Source organism: Delphinus delphis, chromosome 17 (assembly GCF_949987515.2).
Source record: "Delphinus delphis chromosome 17, mDelDel1.2, whole genome shotgun sequence".
Taxonomy (NCBI): domain Eukaryota; kingdom Metazoa; phylum Chordata; class Mammalia; order Artiodactyla; family Delphinidae; genus Delphinus; species Delphinus delphis.
The window spans coordinates 62057951-62076018 of NC_082699.1; the positions used below are offsets into that span (position 1 = coordinate 62057951).

Consider the following 18068-nt stretch of genomic DNA (forward strand, 5'->3'; position numbering starts at 1 on the left):
TGGTCAGCTGCCTAGCTTGTTTTTTTTCCTTTTTTTTAGTACTACCTGTATTTTCAGAATTGCATTTTACATAAAGTTCACGTTAAGCCAAGAGCTGAATTAAAATACAGTTCAGGAATTCATTTCCTCTGCTCTTTTGGTTTAACTTTAAATACGATATTGACGGCAAAAAGAATTTATTTCATTTAAAATAATTAATTGGACTAATTTCAGTTTTTGGCTACTATGAATCAAATTGTTATGAACATTTGTGTACAGTTTTTTGTCTGAATGTAAGTTTTCACTTCTCTGGAATAAGTGTCCAAGAGTGTAATAGCTGGATTGTATGGTAATTTTTTGTATACTTTTTAAGGAAACTGCCAGACTGTTTTCAGAGTGGTTGTACCATTTTATATTCCCATGAGCAAAGTGTGAGTGATACCGTTTCTATACATACATACCAGCATTTGTTATCACTGTGTTCTATTTTAGCCATTTTGATAGGTGTGTACAGTGAAATCTCATTATGCTTTTAATTTGCATTTTCCTGAGGGTTAATGATGTTGAATATCTTTTCATGTGCTTATTTGCCATCTGTATACCTTCTATGGTGAAATATTTGTTCAGGTTTTACCCATTTTCTAATTGGATTGTTTGGTTTTATTTACTTGTGAGTTTTGAGAGTTCTTTATGTAACCTAGATACTAATCCTTTGCTGAGTGTGTGGTTTGCAAATACTTTCTCCCAGTCTATAGCTTGTCTTTTCATCTTCTTCATATGAGCTTTCACATAGCAAAAGTATTTTATTTTGATGAAATACAGTTTATCAAACTTTCTTTTTATGTGTTTGTACTTTTGGTGTCGACTCCAAGAACTCTTCTTCTAGACCTACACTCCAAAGATTTTCTTCTACTTTTTTCCTAAAAGCTTTATAATTTTACTTTTTACACTTAAGTTGATGATCCACTTTGAATTAATTTTGGTATAAAATATAGGGTTTAGGTAAAGTTTCTTTCCTCCTTTCTTTCTTTCTTTCTTTCTTTCTTTCTTTCTTTCTTTCTTTCTTTCTTTCTTTCTTCCTTCCTTCCTTCCTTCCTTCCTCCCTCCCCCTCCCTCCCTCCCTCCCTTCCCTTCCTCCCTTCCCTCCCTCCCTCCCTCCCTCCCTCCCCTCCTTCCCTTCCCTCCCTCCCCTCCCTCCCTTCCCTCCTTCCCTCCCTCCCTCCCTCCCTTCCTTTCTTTCTTTCTTTCTTTCTTTCATGGATATCCAGTTGCTCTCACACCATCTGTTGAAGTATTTTTGAACATTTGTCTAAAATCATATTTAGATATAAAATCATATAGTTGAGTATATTTGTATGGGTCTATTTTGGCTTTTCTATCCTTTTTCATTGATGGGTGTATCTAACCCTCTGAAATACCCATTACTTATGTACAGTAAGTAGCGTGAATACCCAGTAAAATGATTCCTTCCATGTTGTTTTTCTTTGTCATGACTTTTTAAAAAACTATTATGGGGTCTATGCCTTCCCATATAAATTTTAGAATAAGCTTGTCTATGTCTTAGGAAAACCTTTCTGGGATTTTGATAGGAATTGCATTAAACCTATAGATCAATTTGGGGATAATTGACATTTCTACTATGTTTAGTATTCCTGTCCATGAATATGGTAGCCTTCTCCACTGATTTATGTCTTCTTTGACTTCTATCAGTAATGTAATTTGCAGCACACAGATCTTGCACATGTTTTAAGTATATACCTAAATATTTCATTATCTTTAGAGTAATCATAAATGCTATTAAATTTATTTTTTTCCAGTTGAATGAGTACAATTGTACCTCATTATGGTCTTGATTTTTTTATTATTGTGATCACCAATGTAGTTAAACATTCTCTTCATTCATTTATTAACCATATTATTTATTTCCTATTCTCTGAAGTATCTATTCATGGTTTTTTATGTATTTATATATTCTTGATGCTGATCCTTTTTCAGTTTTTTATATTGTACATGTCTTCTTCCAATCATAACTTATCTTTTTATTTTATTTAAGGTGTCTTTTGATGAACAACTTTAAAAAAATTAATATCACTAAATTTATCAGTATTCTAATTTCTATTCAATTAATTTTCTATCTTACTTTGGAGATATCTAGAATTTTTATCTCCAAGTCAAAATGACTTGAATGAGCTAAGTTAACAGACTATTTTTATTGGAAACAATTTTAAAACGGAAAATACCAGTTTTCATAGCCCTCTTCTAAGTAAGCAAAGAGAAACTGCTCCCTTTCTAAGACCCTGTCTGCAGTGTATCCAAACAATTAAAAAAATTTAAATTAAAAAGTGAAATAATATCCCCAGTAGTTTTGGAAGAAAAAGAAAACTACTTTTCATTTCAGGTAAATTTCCCCATAAAAATTGAGAGAAATAGATTCTTAAAGCTTCTTAAGACTTTAATTTTCCCTGATTATTTCCAAAGCACAAACTAATTTCTACCCCATGACTTCTTGCATTGTTCTGTTTTAGAACTTTTTAGTGTGGTACAGAGGGCTGACTCCTAAGTTAGTGGTGGCTTTGTATTTGGTCATTAAAGAAGGGAGATTTGGTGCCCAAAAATGTAATATATAAACTTTGGATTGAGCTGTATTGTTTAGCTTACATAATGAGTATCTGAGTATTTCCTTGGCAAATACACTTTTTCCCCATCTGGTAAAAGGATCTAGGTATTCCATGAATGTGAAAAAAACCAAGATCCAAGATCGTTTTAACTAAATGTGGCCAGCAGGTACAGAGATATATATTAAACTGAGATATATATTAAACATAGTAGTTCAACTATTTCCCCCACAGGAAAATATATATTCAATTTATTTATGAACACTTCTTTATTTTGCTTTTCACTACATAAATTATATTTTAAATTCTGTTTTATTGTCATTTTAATGTTAGAAAGCAAAGTAAGGATTTGCTGGGCATTTCAAGAAGTTGACATGGACACATATACACACACAATATTCCTGATCTCCAGTCCTAATATGAAAATTCAGCAAAGTTAAGCCATCCTTTGGGAAGCACAAACTGCAGTAAAAAGCACTGCTGGTAAAGATGCTGACAATACTGTGACATTTTTAAGGATTCTTAAACCCATTAAGAACATTCTAGTATTCTGGCTCTGTGTGAATGTAAGTGGTGGTTTTCACCTCATCCAGCACAGACCTACCCCCTTTATTGCAAAGACAGCTGTTTGCCCTTCACATCTTGCCCACAATCACTGTGGGCTAGGACTTTCCCTGAGGGCAAAGCTTAAGGTAGTGCCGCTCCAGCCACCAGGCATCCTTTTCTAGATGCTTATTCTGAAACTTAATTTAAAATATCAATTACTTAAATGACTTTTAGGGATAAAATCTTACTGTCACATAGACCCAATTGTAAAAAGATTTGAATTGGGGGAAATTCTTGGGCTCTTTTCCAATTTTCTTCTTCCACAAACCCTTCCTATTTTAGCAAAGGTCTGTGTACCTTTCTTAGATTAAACGCATGGCCCTGCCTTTTCCCTGAATTCAGGAAGCCCATGTTTTCTTCTCTTGTGACTGACTTCCTCTAGCATAGACTTATCAGAATGGGAGAGCCGCCTCTCTGCTTCCTATCTTCCCATCCCTGTTGACTCTCCTACATGGGTGTTGCTAAGACCTTTCCTGGAAAGAAGCTACAGACTAAAACCCAAAACTGGATGCTTTTGCACAGACACTACTTTTTAAACAATGCAGAAGCCTTGAGTTGCCAAGATGGTGTGAACCTGCCAGTGTTTTGCTATTTCCAGAACATTGACTCTGCTGCCAGCCGTTACCACACTTTTTTTCCTGGTAAAAATGCATTTAAAAGAATGGTTATAAAAATATGGTTGCTTTAATGGAAACTTTATTGTATTCTTAGCACCAAATTATCTGAAAGACTTAAAATAAACTCACTCTTTTAAAAGTTCCAACAGTAACACAGATACTTTTTGGGTCTGTACTTTGCAGAAGTGAAATTTTTCTGTCAAACTCCAGCTGTTGCTGATATTATAATTCTGGTTGATGGCTCATGGAGTATTGGAAGATTCAACTTCAGACTGGTTCGGTCTTTTTTGGAAAACCTGGTTACAGCATTCGACGTGGGCTCCGAGAAGACACGAATTGGTACATCTTCTACCGTTAACAGCAGTCTGCTGCCAGTGTAAAACCACCAGGAAGCTTCTTAAGAAATTTCAAAGATTCTTTACCAAATGGTTTTCAGAATTACAGGTTTAACAATAGTGATATTCCCAAAAGGGCAAGTTTGCATCAATAAATATTTATTTCTACTAATTTTTGCTAATGACAGTGTCACTCAATTAATTATTGAAGACATTTCAATTTTCTGGAAAGCCAAAATCTTCTCTGCCTAATAGTAATAATAATTTTAAAGTTGTCATTTGTTTAAGAATTTATCAGGTAAAAGTTTTCTTTTTATTTAAACAAAATACAGCTGAATCCAGTGAAAGGTTTAACAATTGGGAAATGTTTTATAGTACAAGATAATATTTGCCAAATTAATTCTAGCTGAGATAAAAAGCAAAATAAAAGGTGTAAATCATTGAGCAACATATCCATTTTATTATATAAAGTCTCCTAGTTTCCCTTTTAAATAGCCATAAAGAAAACTCATTCCTTTGGGGAAAAAACCAAAAAGAAACACTATAATGTGTACAGAAGTCAAAATATAATGTTGTCCACATGAAGCTGGTATAATGTTATATACCAATGTTACCTCAATAAAAAAAATTAAATAAATCTAGACCTTTTATCTACAAACATGATCAGACTTTAAAAAAAAAAGCTAAGTACCTGACTGGGTGCTCACTTCTAGATGGCTAGAAAATATATACATTCCTTCAGCTCCCAGCTATGTTGAAAATTCCTTAAATTGATGTCAACAACTCATTTTGAAAGTACATAGTGAGGCAGAGAAAAAAATGTTGCAAAGATTAGGCCCTTCGTCATTCTAGTTTCTTGAATGGTCCACTAGATCTTTGAGTAACCCTTCATTTCTGGGTGGGCTTTCTCATCTTCCTTTTCCAGGTCTTGCACAGTATAGCGGCGACCCCAGAATAGAATGGCACTTGAATGCTTTCAACACAAAAGATGAGGTGATCGAAGCTGTCCGAAATCTACCATACAAGGGAGGAAATACACTAACAGGTATGTTTTTGTCTAGTCCACATTTTGAGCAACATATCTTGCTGAAGAATAGTTTGATTACTTCGTTTTGCCACTTTGCATGTCTTAGCATAGTATTTTTAAACCAAACTAGCATATAAAGTTCTTAGATGGCTCTTTTCTCAAACCTAGCATTAAGAGTTAAAACCTAGACATCTCATCCCTTTTGCTATATGAATATAATGTCCCAGGAAGGGCTTGGTTGAACCAGAAGAGAACCGAGCAGTCCCTGACACTGACAGGCTTTGGTAGCTGTCTTCACCTTTGTCAGTTCATTTTTCTTCCTCTTCACCTGTTTTTCCTCCAGTCATGCTGTCAATTAAATAAAAAAAAAATTTCTACCAATTTTCAAGGAAGATATTTTCTTTACCCTTATTCTGCAATCGGTAGTTATCATGGAAATATTTATGGAGCTTTGGCTCACCGATATTTTTGATAAATTAGTACAATCGGCCCTTAGCATCTGCAGATTCGACCAACCAGGGATCAGAAATATTTGGAAAAAAATTCCAGAAATTTCCCAAAAGCAAAACTTAAATTTGTCGCATGCTGGTAACTATTTACAGGCAATTTACATTGTATTAGGTATTATAAGTAATCTAGGGATGACTTAAAGTATCCGGGAGGATGCACGTTTGTTGTATGCAAATACTACTCAATTTTATATGGGGGACATGAGTATCCATGGATTTGGGTGTCACAGGGGGTCCTAGAACCAATCGCCCTGTGTATACCAAGGAACAACTGTAATGTAAGAATATTTAGATTACAATTATCCATGACCCAACCACAAAGAGTTATCACAGGTTTTAACCCTAATACATGCTATTTCCCTCTGTGGGACCACAATGTGGATGCTCGGTTTAAATAATAGAGATGCTGTCATTGAATTTTAAGTAAACCACTGAAATCCTGATAATTGCTTTGCCAATTGGAGGTTTAATCTAACAAGTTTTTTGTTAATACAACAAAACTTTATTAAACACAAATCCTATAACAATATTTGGTATTTATTTTTTCTGGGTGAAAAGTGTCACACTCAAAAGGCAGGAGTTCAACTATCGTTTTAGATCTGCCCCTTCTACCGCTATAAAACAGAGAAAGAGAATTTGTGGGGTTTTTTAGATCATCATGAACAAAATTGAAAATGTAGTGATGATATTTGGGACATTTGCTTCTGTGTGGGTATTCTTGCTTCATCCTTAATTATAAAGGTTTAGATTTTCTGGTACACAGGTCTGTCAATATACATTTGATATGAATTCAGTGTTCTTTATGAATGTTAGTTTCAGAAATGATGCACTATTCAGCTATTTTTTATTACCTCTGTTTTGGTGGATTTTAGTTTTTCATCGGATCTGTCAAAGAATAGTTTATTGTAAAAATGAAGATGAAAGTGCACATCTAAGAAAAACTCTTTTAACGTTCTAAGTTACTCATCTTGTGGTTACATTTGCAGAATTGGAAGGCTTTTTATTAGAGATGGTTGGTTTGTGTTTATTTTTTTTTGTTTTCTCCTAGGTCTTGCTTTGAACTACATCTTTGAAAACAGCTTTAAACCAGAAGCGGGAGCGAGGACTGGAGTGTCCAAAATTGGCATTTTAATCACAGATGGAAAATCCCAAGATGATATCATTCCACCATCCAGAAACCTTCGTGAATCTGGTGTAGAACTGTTTGCCATAGGTATTTGTTAATTATGGTCCTGTTTCAACAATGGACACACACACACACGGCCACTTAAAACTATATATGATGCAAAGTACGCTCCACTGAAAGCCAGGAGACCTGAACACTTTCAAGTCTTCTTTTTTTTTATTGGAGTACAGTTGATTTACAATGTTGTGTTAGTTTCTGCTGTACAGCAAAGTGAATCAGTTATACATGTACATATATCCACTCTTTTTTAGATTCTTTCCCATATAGGTCATTACAGAGTATTGAGTAGAGTTCCCTGTGCTACACAGTAGGTCCTTATTAATTACCTATATTATAGATAGTAGTGTGTATATGTCAATCCCAATCTCCCAATTTATCCCTCCGCCTCTCCCCGGCCTTTTTCCCCCTTAGCTCTAGTCATAGCCAGTCATTTGATCTGAGCCCAACTTCCTTACATTAAAAATGGAAGTGATGGAACTGGTGGATCTTACGGTGTGAGGATCTCTAGGTGAGATACCACACACAAAATGTTGTGAAAAGCTTAAAGTGCAACGGTTGGGTACATATTTGTTACCATTTAATTAGTCAAGACTTTTCTCTTTAGTATCACTTTATAGCTATCTCTTCTCTGATAGTGTAGAGAGAAACCAATTTATCATTTTCAAGGAATTAAGGTCTTGTAGTTAAGAAAGCAAAGAATTATAGATATGCAGTATTATTTATTTGAAAATAACCCTTTATAAGGTATCGGTTTGTGGGAAGAATATGTATGACACACACTCAGAATAACTGCAAAATATTTAGTTGATGCAATTTTGCTCTTGATTAAATTATTTACATTTTCTTTGGCGATAGGAAGTCCTTCTATTTAGTAGAGACTGACCAAAAAAAAAAAAAATAGAGACAATTCTTCTGACTCATTGCTAGATTTGTTACTCAAAATGTGGTTTATAGAATGTTTCATTCGAGAAGTATTTGCTTCTTTGCTGGGTGGCAGGCATTTTGGTGGGTGCTGGAGCATAAATATGAACAAGGCAAAATCCTTACAAAACAAATTCCATCCAAGTCATGATTACCATTTCCTCACTTTTCCGTGCTCTTTACAACAGACTGTTTTGTTTGGAAAGGTGAGAGAGAAAGAGAGATTTGGGGTTTATCTTCTCTAGAATATTCTTAAATGATCCAAACTTGTTGGTTTTAACTAAATGCCATGAAAAGTATTATTGACATTAAGCTCATTGCTTCAGCATGCACTGTTATTTTGCTATTGTGGACACAGATCCAGCTATGCATTTTAAAAGTTATTGTAGAGGTCCGTCAGACAAGGAACATTAGAGAGATTGATTTAATTTTTAATTTTTATTTTTCTATCCTTTTGTTCAACAAAGAAAATCCCTGCAGAAGACTTATGCTATTAAGGGATTAATTTATGTGTTTACTCTCCATTCTGTGGTCTCGTTAATGATGAATGGATGAGTTTAAGTGAACTCATTCAGATGTGATTTGGACTTTTTCTCTGGGAATTACCTGAAAATCAGTAGTATTTATTATTTTATAACCCCCTAAAGCAAATAGTTCAGAAACAACTGATGCTTTGTTACTCAATCTGTTGAGGTTGGCAGATAAATTAAATGGCACAGCTGGGCACCTAAGAAGTAATTAATGTTGCCCCAGGTAATCTCTCTTCCTTGCTTCCGTAGTACCCCTTTTTAACATCCTTAGATAATTGCAATGACTGGGATTTTTAAAGAAATGCTCCTTGTTTACTGAAGCCTGGGGAAGAGAAATCTACCTTTACACCCATGAAACCGAATCCTGTGCCTCCCTTTTTCTGTTTCTAATTTCACTGGTAAATATTGACTCATTTTAATGTGTAATCTTCTGAGAGGCAGCTTGAGATAGTAGTTAAGAGCATATGACTTTGGATCTAGACTGCCTGGGTGAAACCCCAGCTGTATACTTACTGGTTGTGCTTCCTTGAGCAAGTGAATCACCCTCTCTGTGCATCAGCTTAGTCATCTGTAGAATGGGAGAAACAGTAACGCCAAACTCATAGGATTGGTTGTGAAGATTAAATGTGTTAATATATAGAAAACATTGAAGTGCTTGGGGCATAGTAAAGCACACTCTAACTGTTAGTATCCATGGCTAAGATAGACTAGAAAATTCCAAGTGGGCCAAGGATTTTCTGTCTCAATTTAAGTAAACTAATTTTATAAAAATTTAAACCTGAAGTGCGGATAGTGTTGAGTACTGGTTTAATTACTATGCTTCTGCAATATTTATGAAAGACAGAAGTTAGTTTCATCAATACATCTTCCTTTAAGATGTACTGAACAAAATTAAGACTTAATCATTTAAAAATGATTTTGAGGGAATTCCCCGGTGGTCCAGTGGTTAGGACAAGCCCTTCCACTGCAGGGAGTACAGGTTCAATCCTTGGTTGGGGAACTAAGATCCCGCATGCCGAGCGGTGAGGCCAAAAAATCATAAAAATTCAAAACTAAAATAAAAATGACTTTGAAAGTGAATTTAAAAAACAATCTGACATGAGATGTGCCTCTTTAAAGTCCAGGTGCTTTGGTTGCGGTGGAGACTGATGGGTGCAGGTCGGGGTCACTGCAGTTGCTTTTTCAAATGGGGCATGACCGTCATGACCCTCCCTGTTGTCCTCGATGCCAGGGGTGAAAAACGCGGATGAGAATGAATTGCAGGAGATCGCCTCTGAACCAGACAACACTCATGTGTACAACGTCGCCGAATTTGACCTGATGCACACAGTTGTGGAGAGTCTGACGAGGACTGTCTGCTCCAGGGTGGAAGAACAGGACAGGGAGATCAAAGGTACAATGAATGACAGAGCAGAGTTACTCTGCTCATATGGGTATTACTCTGTGCAAAAATCTATCATGGATTATGAAAATTCTTATGATTTTTCACATCGACTTACTAAACAGTCCTTTGTGCTCTCAAGACAGGGATCATCAGAGTAGAAAAGGGAGTATATTGGTAGGTTCCATGGGCTTGTGAGAGGGATACTTTAAATTACTAGATAATATCTCCATGGTGTTGCATTTAGACCATCATGTTTGTTTTTTAATTAAATGTTGGATTTTGAGATCATTGAGCATTCACATGAATTTGTAAGAAATAATGTAGAAAGAGATCATGTATATTTTACCTGTTTCCCTCAATGGTAACATATTACAAAACTACAGTACGATATCACAGTCAGGAAAGTGACGTTCATACAGACAAGATACAGAACATTCACGTCACCATGAGGACCATTTCTGTTATCCTTCTATAGCCACATTCCTTCCCGCCTCCAACATCTTCCTAACCCCTGGCAACCACTAATCTATTCTCCATCTCAAAATACTTTTAATTTTGGAAATGTTATATAAATGGAATTATAAAGTATGTATATGAGGACTGGCTTTTTTCACTCAGGGTTCTTCCCTGGAGATTCATCAAAGTAGTTGCATGTATCAGTAGCTCTTTCCTTTTTATTGCTGCGCTGTATTCCATGGTATGGATGTACCACACTTTGTTTAACAATTCACACATTGATAAACATCTGCGTTCTTTCCACTTTTTGGCTGTTACCAAAAAGGCTGCTATGAACGTTCATGTATAGGTTCTTCTGTGAACATAAGTTTTCATTTCTCTGGGATAATGCCCAGGAGTGCAACTGCTTCATCATATTGTAATTGCATGTGTGGCTTAGTTTTAATTAAGAGGCTGCCAAACAATTTTCCAGGGTGGCTGTCGCATTCTACATTCCCACCAGCAATATATAAGTGAACCAGTTTCTATGTAACAACATTTGTTGTTACTGTATTTTATTTTGGTCATTCTGATAGGTGTGGAGTGCTATCTCATTGTGGTATTAATTTTCATTTTCCTGATAGCTAATGAAGTTGAACACCTTTTCACATGCTTATTTGTATTTGTATATCCTCTTTGATGAAACATCTATTCATATCTTTTGCCTGTTTTCTTTTTTTATTTATTTTTATTTTATTTATTTATTTATTTTAACATCTTTATTGGAGTATAATTGCTTTACCATGGTGTGTTAGTTTATGCTTTATAACAAAGTGAATCAGCTATACATATACATATATCCCCATATCTCTTCCCTCTTGCGTCTCCCTCCCTCCCACCCTATCCCACCCCTCTAGGTGGTCACAAAGCACCGAGCTGATCTCCCTGTGCTATGCAGTTGCTTCCCACTAGCTATCTATTTTACATTTGGTAGTGTATATATGTCCATGTCACTCTCTCACTTCGTCCCAGCTTACCTCTCCACCTCCCCATGTCCTCAAGTCCATTCTCTACGTCAGCATCTTTATTCCTGTCCTACTCCTAGGTTCTTCAGAACCTTTTTGGCTTTTTATTAGATTCCATATATATGTGTTAGCATACAGTATTTGTTTTTCTCTTTCTGACTTACTTCACTCTGTATGACAGACTCTAGTTCCAACCACCTCACTACAAATAACTCAATTTCACTTCTTTTTAACACTGAGTAATACTCCATTGTATATATGTGCCACATCTTCTTTACCCATTCATCTGTCAATGGACACTTACATTGCTTCCATGTCCTGGCTATTGTAAATAGTGCTTCAATGAACAAGGTGGTACGTGACTCTTTTTGAATTATGGTTTTCTCAGGGTATATGCCCAGTACTAGGATTACTGGGTCATATGGTAGTTCTATTTTTACTTTTTTGAGGACCCTCCATACTGTTCTCCATAGTGGCTGTATCAATTCACATTCCCACCAACAGTGCAAGAGGTTTCCCTTTTCTCCACACCATCTTCTGCATTTTTGTTGGTAGATTTTTTGAAGATGGCCATTCTGACCGGTGTGAGGTGATACCACTTGTGGTTTTGATTTGCATTTCTCTAATGATTAGTGATGTTGAGCATCCTTTAATGTGTTTCTTGGCAGTCTGTATATCTTCTTTGGGGAAATGTCTATTTAGGTCTTCAGCCCATTTTTGGATTGGGTTGTTTGTTTTTTTGATATTGAGCTGCATGAGCTGCTTGTATATCTTGGAGATTAATCCTTTTGTCACTTGCTTCGTTTGCAAATATTTTCTCCCATTCTGAAGGTTGTCTTTTCATCCTGTTTATGGTTTCCTTTGCTATGCAAAAGCTTTCAAGTTTCATCAGGTCCCATTTGTATATTTTTGTTTTTATTTCCATTACTCTAGGAGGTGGGTCAAAAAGGATCTTGCTGTGATTTATGTCATAGAGTGTTCTGCCTATGTTTTCCTCTAAGAGGTTTATAGTGTCTGGCCTTACATTTAGGTCTTTAATCCATTTTGAGTTTATTTCTGTGTATGGTGTTAGGGAGTGTTCTAATTTCACTGTTTAGAAATTAATTTAGCTGTCCAGTTTTCCCAGCACCACTTATTGAAGAGGCTGTCTTTTCTCCATTGTATATTCTTGCCTCCTTTATCAAAGATAAGGTGACCACATGCACATCGGTTTATCTCTGGGCTTTCTATCCTGTTCCATAAATCTATATTTCTGTTTGTACCTAGTACCATACTGTCTTGATTACTGTAGCTTTGTCATTGATTACTGTAGCTTTGTAGTATAGTCTGAAGTCAGGGAGCCTGATTCCTTCAGCTCTGTTTTTCTTTCTCAAGATTGTTTTGGATATTCGGGGTCTTTTGTGTTTCCGTACAAATTGTGAAATTTATTGTTCTAGTACTGTGAAAAATGCCATTGGTGGTTTGGTAGGGATTGCATGGAATCTGTAGATTGCTTTGGGTAGTATAGTCATTTTCACAATGTTGATCCTTCCAATCCAAGAACATGATATATCTCTCCATGTGTTTGTATTGTCTTTAATTTCTTTCATCAGTGTCTTATAGTTTACGCATACAGGTCTTTTGTCTCCTTAGGTAGGTTTATTCCTCTGTATTCTATTCTTTGTGTTGCAGTGGTAAATGGGAGTGTTTCCTTAATTTCTCTTTCAGATTTTTCATTATTAGTGTATAGGAATGCAAGAGATTTCTGTGCATTACTTTTGTATCCTGCTACTTTACCAAATTCATTGATTAGCTCTAGTAGTTTTCTGGTGCATCTTTAGGATTCTCTATGTATAGTATCACGTCATCTGCAAACAGTGAGTTTTACTTCTTCATTTTCAATTTGTATTCCTTTTATTTCTTTTTCTTCTCTGATTGCTTTGGTTAAAACTTCCAAAACTATGTTGAATAATAGTGGTGAGAGTGGGCAACCTTTTCTTGCTCCTGATCTTAGTGTAAATGGTTTCAGTTTTTCACCATTGAGAACGATGTTGGCTGTAGGCTTGTCATATATGGCCTTTATTATGTTGAGGTAAGTTCCCTCTCTGCCTACTTTCTGGAGGGTTTTTATCATAAATGGGTGTTGAATTTTGTCTAAAGCTTTTTCTGCATCTATTGAGATTATCATATGGTTTTTATCCTTCAGTTTGTTAATATGGTGTATCACATTGATTGATTTGCGTATATTGAAGAATCCTTGCATTCCTGGGGTACACCCCACTTAATCATGGTGTGATCCTTTTAATGTGCTGTTGGGTTCTGTTTCCTAGTATTTTGTTGAGGATTTTTGCATCCATGTTCATCAGTGATATTGGCCTGTAGTTTTCCTTTTTTTTGTCGCATCTTTGTCTGCTTTCGGTATCAGGGTGATGGTGGCCTTGTAGAATGAGTTTGGGAGTGTTCCTCCCTCTGCTATATTTTGGAAGAGTTTGAGTAGGATAGGTGTTAGCTCTTCTCTAAATGTTTTATAGAATTCGCCTGTGAAGCCATCTGGTCCTGGGCTTTTGTTTGTTGGAAGAATTTTAACCACAGTCTCAATTGCAGTGCTTGTGATTGGTCTGTTTATATTTGCTATTTCTTCCTTTTTCAGTCTCGTCAGGTTGTGCTTTCCTAAGAATTTGCCCATTTCTCCCAGGTTGTCCATATTATTGGCATATAGTTGTTTGTAGTAATCTCTCATGGTCCTTTGTATTTCTGCAGTGTCAGTTGTTACTTCTCCTTTTTCATTTGTAATTCTATTGATTTGAGTCTTCTCCCTTTTTTCTTTCTTTTTTTTTTTTTTTTTTTTTTTTTGCGGTATGCGGGCCTCTCACTGTTGTGGCCTCTCCCGTTGCGGAGCACAGGCTCCGGACGCGCAGGCACAGCGGCCATGGCTCACTGGCCCAGCCGCTCCGCGGCATGTGGGATCTTCCCGGACCGGGGCACGAACCCGTGTCTCCTGCACCAGCAGGCGGACTCTCCACCACTGCGCCACCAGGGAAGCCCTCCCTTTTTTCTTGATGAATCTAGCTATGGTTTATCAATTTTGTTTATCTTCTCAAAGAACCAGCTTTTAGTTTTATTGATCTTTGCTATCATTTCCTTCATTTGTTTTTCCTTTATTTCTGATCTGATCTTTATGATTTCTTTCCTTCTAACTTTGAGGGGTTTTGTTCTTCTTTCTATAATTGCTTTAGGTATAAGGTTAGGTTGTTTATTTGAGATGTTTCTTGTTTCTTGAGGTAGGATTGTGTTGCTATAAACTTCCCTTTTAGAACCGCTTTTGCTGCATGCCTTAGGTTTTGGGTAGTCATGTTTTCATTATCATTTGTCTCTAGGTATTTTTTGATTTATTCTTTGATTTGTTCAGTGGTCTCTTGGTTATTCAGTAGTATATTGTTTAGCTTGCATGTGTTTGTATTTTTTACAGATTTTTTCCCTGTAATTGATATCTAATCTCATAGCGGTGTGGTCAGAAAAGATACTTGATATGATTTCAATTTTCTTAAATTTACCAAGGCTTGATTTGTGGCCCAAGGTATGATCTATCCTGGAGAATGTTCCATGAGCACTTGAGAAGAAATTGTATTCTGTTGCTTTTGAGTGGAATAACCTATAAATATCAATTAAGTTCATCTTGTTTAATGTATCATTTAAAGCTTGAGTTTCCTTATTTATTTTCATTTTGGGTGAGCTGTCCATTGGTGAAAGTGGGGTGTTAATGTCCCCTACTATGATTGTGTTCTGTTAGTCTCCCCTTTTATGGCTGTTAACATTTGCCTTGTGTATTGAGGTGCTCCTATGTTGGGTGCATATATATTTACAATTGTTTTATCTTCTTCCTCGATTGACCCCTTGATCATTATTTAGTGTCCTCCTTTGTCTCTTGTAATAGTTTTTATTTTAAAGTCTATTTTGTCTGATATGAGAATTGCTACTCCAGCTTTCTTTTGATCTATTTGCATGGAATATCTTTTTCCATCCCCTCACTTTCAGTCTGTATTGTCCCTAGGTCTGAAGTGGCTCTCTTGTAGACAGCATATATATAGGTCTTGTTTTTGTATCCATTCAGCCAGTCTATGTCTTTTGGTTGGAGCATTTAATCCAATTACATTTAAGGTAGTTATCGATATGTATGTCCCTAATAACATTTTCTTAATTGTTTTGGGTTTGTTATTGTAGGTCTTTTCCCTTTCTTTTGATTCCTGCCTAGAGAAGTTTCTTTAGCATTTGTTTTAAAGCTGGTTTTGTGTTCTGAATTATCTTAGCTTTTGCTTCTTTGTAAAGGTTTTAATTTCTCCGTCTAATCTGAAAGAAATTCTTGCTGTGTAGTGTAATCTTGGTTGTAGCATTTCCCTTTCATCATTTTAAATATTTCCTGCCACTCCCTTCTGGCTTGCAGAGTTTCTGATGAACGATCAGCTGTTAACCTTATGGGGATTCCCTTGTATGTTAATTGCTGCTTTTCCCTTGCTGCTTTTAAGATTTATTCTTTGTATTTAAATTTTGATAGTTTGATTAATATGTGTCTTGTCGTGTTTCTCCTTGGATTTATTGACTGTTTCCCATGTTGGGAAGTTTTCAACTATAATCGCTTCAAATATTTTCTCAGTCCCTTTTTTTTTCTCTTCTTCTGCTGGGATCCCTATATTTCAAATGTTGGTACATTTAATATTTTCCCAGAGGTCTCTGAGATTGTTCTCAATTCTTTTCATTCTTTTTTCTTTATTCTTCTCTGCTTTAGGTATTTCTACTCTTTTGTCTTCCAGATCACTTATCCCTTCTTCTGCCTCAGCTATTCTGCTATTGGTTCCTTCTAGAAAGTTTTTAGGTTCATTTATTGTGTTGTTCATCACTCTCTGTTTGCTCTTTAGTTCTTCTAGTCCTTGTTATACGTTTCTTGTATTTTCTCCATTCTATTTTCAAGATTTTGGATCATCTTTACTATCATTACTCAGAATTCTTTTTCAGGTAGACTGCCTATTACCTTTTCATTTGTTTGATCTGGTGGGTTTTTTACCTTGCTCCTTCATCTGCTGTGTATTTGTCTGTCTTCTCATTTTGCTTAACTTACCATTTTTGGGGTCTCTGTTTTGCAAGTGTCAGGTTCGTATTTCCTGTTGTTTTTGGTGTCTGCTCCCAGTGGTAAGGTTGTTTCAGTGGGTTGTGTAGACTTCCTGGTGGAGGGGACTGGTTCTTGTGTTCTGGTGGATGAGGCTGGATCTTGTCTTTCTGATGGGCAGGACCTCTTCCGGTTGTGTGTTTTAGGGTGTCTGTGAATTTATTATTATTTTAAGCAGCCTCTCTGCTAATGGGTTGTGTTGTGTTCCTGTATTGCTAGTTGTTTGGTATAGGGTGTCCAGAACTGTTGCTTGCCGGTCATTGAATGGAGCTAGGTGTTAGCGTTGATATGGAGATCTCTGGGAGAGCTTACACCATTTAATATTATGAGGGGCCGGGAGGTCTCTGCTGGACCAATGTCCTGAACTCAGCCCTCCCACCTCAGAGGCTCCTGTCTGACACCTGGCCAAAGCACCAAGACCCTGTCAGCCACACAGCTTAGAGGAAAAGGGAGAAAAAGAAAGATAGAAAAAAAGAAAAATATAAAATAAAGTTATTAAAATAGAAAAACTTTATTAAAAATAAAAAAATAAAAAATAATTTTAAAAAAGAGAGAAAGAATGAAGAGAGCAACCAAACCAAAAAACAAATCCACCAATGATAAAAAGTGCTAAAGAGTATACTGAAAAAAAAGAAAAAAGGACAGTCAGAACCCTGGGACAAATGGCAAAAGCAAAGCTATACAGAGAAAATCACAGAAAGAAGCATACACATACACACTCACAAAAGGAGAAAAAGGAAAATGAAATATATATATATATATAACAAAATTAAAAAGGAAGAGAGCAACTAAATCATTAAACAAATCTACCATTGATAATAAGCTGTAAATACTAAACTAAGATAAACATAAAACCAGAAACAAATTAGATGCAGAGAGCAAACCCCAAGTCTACAGTTGCTCCCAAAGTCCACCACCTCAATTTTCGGATGAATCATTGTCTATTCAGGTATTCCACAGATACATGGTACATCAAGTTGATTGTGGAGATTTTATCCACTGCTTCTGAGGCTGCTGGGGGAAATTTCCCTTTCTCTTCTTTGTTCGCGCAGCTCCTGGGGTTGAGCTTTGGATTTGCCCCGCCTCTGTGTGTAGGTCGCCTGAGAGCGTCTTATACCTTTTTGGAAATCTGAGGTATTCTGCTAGCATTCAGTAGGTGTTCTGTAGGAGTTGTTCCATGTGTAGATGTAGTTTTGATGTATTTGTGGGGAGGAAGATGATCTCCACATCTTACTCCTCCACCATCTTGAAGCCGCCCCCCGCCTTGCCCATTTTCTAACTCGACTTTTTTGGGGGTTGTTTTTTGTGTTAGTTTTTAACTGTTGAGCTTTGAGAATTCTTTATATTTTAGGTAATAATCCTTTGTTGGATATGTGGTTTGTAAATATTTTCTCTCAATCTATTGCTTATCTTTTTATCTGTTTAACAAGGTCTTTTGCAGAACAAAAGTTTTAAATTTTGATGAAGTCCAGTTTATCTGTTTTCCATTTTATGATTAGTGCTTTTCATGTCAAGTCTAAGAACTCTTTACCTGGTGTTAGATTCCCAAAGATTTTCCTTTTTATTTTTTTCCCAAAAGTTTTATATTTTACATTTAAATCTATGATGTGAGTTAATTTTTTGTTTGAAGTTTAGTTTAAGATTCCAGCACTACTTGCTTAAAAGGCTGTATTTCTGCCATTGAAATTACCTTGCAACTTTGTTGAGTATCAGTTGGAGACATTTGTGTGGGTTTATATCTTGGTTCTCTTTTCTTTTC

General features: G+C 36.0%; 1 protein-coding gene across 8 annotated transcripts in view; it reads left to right on the forward strand.

Moving 5' to 3' along the window:
* COL14A1 (collagen type XIV alpha 1 chain) overlaps nucleotides 1–18068 on the forward strand; it is a 267475-nt gene that overhangs the window by 84270 nt on the left and 165137 nt on the right. For all 8 annotated transcript variants that reach the window (XM_059995120.1, XM_059995114.1, XM_059995119.1 and 5 more), the window contains 4 exons: nucleotides 4001–4156; nucleotides 5078–5197; nucleotides 6737–6901; nucleotides 9557–9718. In XM_059995120.1, coding sequence (XP_059851103.1) covers nucleotides 4001–4156; nucleotides 5078–5197; nucleotides 6737–6901; nucleotides 9557–9718 — 603 coding nt within the window. The remainder of the gene's footprint in view (nucleotides 1–4000; nucleotides 4157–5077; nucleotides 5198–6736; nucleotides 6902–9556; nucleotides 9719–18068) is intronic.